The 5,038-nt window shown below is 36.5% G+C and overlaps 1 protein-coding gene across 1 annotated transcript; it reads right to left on the minus strand.

The window, feature by feature from the left end:
- Positions 1-967: 967 nt before the first annotated feature.
- LOC131075129 (L-type lectin-domain containing receptor kinase IX.1-like) lies at positions 968-3,504 on the minus strand. The gene is made up of 3 exons (XM_059215084.1): positions 3,422-3,504; positions 2,271-2,891; positions 968-2,182 (listed from the first exon to the last, which is right to left on the minus strand). The coding sequence occupies exons 1-3, from the start codon at positions 3,502-3,504 to the stop codon at positions 1,114-1,116; spliced, it is 1,773 nt and encodes a 590-aa protein (XP_059071067.1). The 3' UTR covers positions 968-1,113.
- Between the last annotated feature and the right edge of the window lie 1,534 nt (positions 3,505-5,038).

Consider the following 5,038-nt stretch of genomic DNA (forward strand, 5'->3'; position numbering starts at 1 on the left):
TCTTGATCTAATGAATTTACTTTTTACTTTTTATTTTTAATATTTTAATTATTTAAAAAAAAATAGAGATGCTTTAAAGATCTTGAAGTGGTGTTGGTGTGTATGAGTGTGTGGAGGTCCAAATGACCCAAATAAAATGTATGGTTGATTCAATATTTATTTAAAAAGCATATAAAATATCTTGTATTTTATTTGAGGACTATAGATTAATATAATATTTTTATATGAGAACATATTAACAATGATATATATATTCTTGTATCAATCTCAAATGCCTATCTAGATACCATCAAATCTAATGAATGATCAACTACACCAAAAAATAGATCTTAAATCTTGAAGATGATCAATTCATTTCTTTTATTTACCTATAATTTTATCCACACAATTTTCTAAAATATTATGCATTGAATCGTTGAAGATCAATGTCATAGATCATTGATAAATATAAGAATAACATTTTTCGACACAAAATGTATACAACATAGAAAAATACACTGACAAAAAGTTAAAATAGTTTTATGTTGACCTTGAAGGAATCTAATTGCAGTTTTAAAATCTATCCACAAATGATTACATGTCATATACAATAGTGGAATCAACAATGCTATGAAATTTAGGCAATGAGAACTTATCTTTAGAGGATTCCTTATTGAAACCAATAAAACTAGTATATATGAGAAAGATACATTACTTTGGCTAATGACTAATAAAGATTAATAGAATTACATGTCCTCTATATAGAAAGCTACACGATATGATATGTTGTATCTTTGTGAAACTATTCAGAAACAAATATATTAAATAAAAAAAACTCAAGAAAGTTCAAGATGCAAATTAGTTGACCAACTGGACAGTTAAGTTGACCCACAGATAACATATCAAGATTGAAAACGAAAACTATAATGAAAGACGGCCCATGGCCTAGGAACTCAATATCATACACACAATGGAAAAATCAACCCGTTACATGAGAACGCTGACAAACGTTATCCCGACAAAGTCTATCTATGAAGTTTAAGGTTAACAACGAGCTTAACGGGCTTCTGTGTCTGACATGAGAGGACCGGAAATTTTACGTTTGCTCTTTGCAGAAGGTAAGCTAGTTGAGGATTACCCGGCATGAGAAATAAGAATGTCGGCATACACAGGTACAGGCATATTCAGGGGAAGATACGGCAATGGAGAGTCAAATTCTAAGATTTTTAATACCTCTCTCATCGTGGGTCTTGCTTTTGGGTCCGGATGAGAACACAACAATCCCACCAGCATCTGCACCTCCATTTCCCCACTACTGAAATTCCCCTCTAGCTTTTTGTCTGCCGCATCCAAAAGCTTCCCTTGCCTACGCAAATCCCATACCCAGGCCACCACTTTTAAATCGTATTCTTCTAAGCTGTAATCAATGGGATGTCTTCCGCAGGCAATTTCCAAAGCCACAGCTCCAAAGCTATACACGTCTGATTCTGAACTCGCCTTGCCACTTTCTATATACTCTGGTGCCATATATCCACGTGTCCCTGCAACCATGGTTGTACGTGAGGCGGCGTGATCAGATTCTACCACTCTTGCCAGACCAAAATCCCCCAGCTTTGCTTTGAAATTCGAGTCCAGCAGCACATTGCTAGCCTTCACGTCTCTGTGAACTACGCGCTGATCCCACTCCTCATGAAGATAAATAAGAGCAGAGGCTATCCCACAAGCAACGCTGTACCTTCGCTGCCAATTCAAACAATCCTCCTTGCTTCCATTGAATATATACTTATCGAGACTTCCATTTGGGAGGAATTCGTAAACAAGAAGCAACTCACCTTGTTCATGGCACCATCCCAAGAGTCGCACAAGGTTACGGTGTCTCAGCTTATTAATTATGGTAACCTCTGATATATACTCTTTTCTTCCCTGCCTCGATCCTTGGGCTATTCTCTTTATGGCTACTGTCTCATTGGTTGTAGGCAAGATGCCCCTGTATACACTTCCGAAGCCTCCTCTTCCCAGTATTTCATCATCGCTGAAGTTATGGGTAGCCGCGCTGAGTTGAGCATACGAGAACTTGAAGGAGCTTTGAGCGAACTGTTCGTCTAGCTCTATGTCTCCTTCCTCGGGCCTTGCTTCTCTCTGTTTGAAATAGCACCGCCTGGCAATAAATAGAAAACAGCAGAGAACCAGGAGGCAGACAGAGGGATATCAAGATAATTTTCCAGCTACTATTTCGAGTTGTTGATGGAGCAGAGGAAATATCCCACGAATATGTAAAAGAAAAATTCCACGCTGAGACTGTGTGAGTTTCAAATGCCAATCCAGTGGATGCGCTGAGGCCAACCGTGACAATTTCCGGAATATAGTCACGCAGATCTATGTGATAACTCAAAATCGGGCTTCTGGGTTTAGAAATATTATACAGATTAGCAGAAGGGTTATATAAGAGAAATACCTGTAACTGCTTTGTACTCCCATTGTAATCCACCCACGAGTCCCAAGCTTGCCCATTTTTCAGAGTATTGTTTAGGAATTTACCTTCCGAGCTAAGCGAAACGTTCGCCACAGAAACAGCTGAATTGACGTCTATTCCGACATGGTTGTCATCTGGGTCAAAGCTGTTCTGGAATGTGTCGAATTCGACGGCCACTACTTGATTTGAAAGTATACCATTTGTGGTTAGGTTAAAGAGGCCCAGCCATTCGCCCCAAGAATTTGCAGGTGGTTTGAAGTTGAAAGGGGCAATAAAGAAAGTGAGTCCGTCCGCAGAATTCGAGCTGGAGTTTCTGATGAGGAACTGAAAATGTGATGTAAAACTTGCGAGAGCCCCAGAAGAGTTGTCCCATAGAGGAACTGATTGGTTGTAAGTCGCCCAGCCTACGCTCCATCCCAAATCACCTACGATTTCATTTCTGGTGAGTTGTATTGTGTCCCCTTCAAAGTAAGCATCAGGATCTACTTTGATATTTGTTTAGGGAGGGAAAGAAAAGCTAATGTTTCCTGCGCATTCCACAGAAGAGAATAGAGTGACGATCAAGGAGAAGAAAAGAAAGAGGGTCCAAGCAGAGCGTTTTGCCATGGTAGTGTTCTCGGGAACAATCACATTTTAATCATAGCATACCACTCTATTATGTGTAATCGCCCGGAGAAATGTTAGCGTAGAATTCAATGGTTAACAGTAACTCTAAAACTATTGACTTTTAACTATCATTAAAACGGACAACATTAAACCTCGAGAGAGGTTGTTGAAAATGGAAAAAAATAATATAAGAAATTATTTGCGTGAACCAAAGAACTTGAGGTAGTTGAGAAGTAAAGAAAGTTTAAAACTAGCGGTTGGACCTGAAAAAGGTTCAATTTGTACTGCCGATAGCAATTAGATCTGTTGCTGTTATCTCTTGGTTCTTCTCCCTTCGAAGATAAAAAATTATGGAGTACGAACATTTCAGTTGTATGGGTATCGTTGAAACTGGTATGGGGAGCTACCTCGAACATTCTCCAGAGTTCCACAATCATGTAACCCATCAATGATCCTGAATTAAGGATTATATGAATTAAGTGTCACTAAAACAAAATGACATTTCACTTAAGTAGTATTCATTCTAGTTGAATATTAGGGAAGCCAAGTTCATAGAGCCCAAGCCCCACAAGAGTTATTAGAGGAACTGCAAAAAGTGGACTTAAAAACCTGAGGAGAGAAAAATCAACTCAATAATGTCAGGCCTTATAGACTGTAAAGTGATGAAACCTGAAAGAATTTTGTAACCTATGGATCAGATAAGATGCAGAAATTAAACAATGTTTTGAAAAATGGAGTATGTTAGCACAAACTAATGTACATTTTTTAAGAAATTGTCAAGACATTTCAAATGATTATGTTACTAAGGAACGAGAGTAAGGACTTCCTGCAACTCTGGTTTTATCTCAAAAACCTAATTTGACAAGTTTACATGAGTCAAGACAATGGTTATACTACCAACTATTTTAGCCAAAAGTAAAATCAAAACTGCCATTAACTTGCACATAGGTCATTTGAATGTTTTGTTTGTAGCTATATCTAAAACAGGTAAGCAGATTGAAGGGTAAGGTTTATACCAATCAACTGAAACAAAAAATTATATGAATGATTGATCTTAATTCTCTAAATAAGTTGCCTATCGCCATTGTCATTAAAGTTCTTACATGAGTGCATCAAGACAAAGGCTGATTTGTGTTGAAGTTAGATAGAAAGATAGTGAAAAGAGATTAGGGACAGATTTTTTCTCTGCATCCTGACATTCTTCATTATTAACAAAGTCGGATTTAAAAATAAACAGGATAATTTGCTATAATACAAAGATAGTGAAAATAAATTAAAGACAGATTTTTTCTCTGCATCTTGACATTCTTCATTATTAACAAAGTAGGATTTAAATATAATCAGGATAATTTGTTGTAATGTGATCAAAGGCCCTGGTCATTCATTTTTGTCACATGGCACTTTTGCTCAAATTCAATAGTGTGTTGATTATAAGCTTGCTACAAATATTTTAATTTCAACAGTACAAAGAGCATAAATTATTCTTACAATACAATCTTGTGGCTCTCCATTCCTGAGATGTGCACAAACCTGACAATCCTACTCCAAAAAAAAAAAAAAAAGATATGAGGGTAACAGTTAGTAGGTTGTCATTGGATATAGCCGAAGGAAACACACATTTGTGACAATAGTGTTCAAGGTTGTTATTTATAGGATACAATTTTCATTTACTCATTTGACTAAGCATCCAGTGGATGATCTTTGACATTTGCAGCCTACTCGCAAGTGATCAGAAGCTATAGGTATAATTAATTCCATATCAAAAATGTAATTAAATATAAATTTGAAACTAATTGTAATTTTGTTTTAGAATAGCCCATATGTAATATTATCAGACCTACAAACTGTAATTTTATGCATTGAAATTCTAGGCATTCACACTTTGAGACCATTAGTGCAAACATTTGATAGATATGAGTGAAGATCAATATAAAACTGGAATGCATTTTTGGATTAACTAAACCCAATCCCAACAACATC

This window comes from Cryptomeria japonica, chromosome 2 (assembly GCF_030272615.1).
Source record: "Cryptomeria japonica chromosome 2, Sugi_1.0, whole genome shotgun sequence".
NCBI lineage: Eukaryota > Viridiplantae > Streptophyta > Pinopsida > Cupressales > Cupressaceae > Cryptomeria > Cryptomeria japonica.

Bases quoted from the DNA above. Each gene is read 5' to 3' on its own strand.
- LOC131075129 (XM_059215084.1), bottom strand. From the start codon at position 3,504: ATGGGTTACATGATTGTGGAACTCTGGAGAATGTTCGAGGTAGCTCCC. The intron at 2,892-3,421 runs GTTCGTACTCCA...ACAACTCACCAG, and splicing joins GATACCCATACAACTGAAAT to AAATGAAATCGTAGGTGATT. The intron at 2,183-2,270 runs GTGGAATTTTTC...ATCTTGATATCC, and splicing joins GAAACTCACACAGTCTCAGC to CTCTGTCTGCCTCCTGGTTC.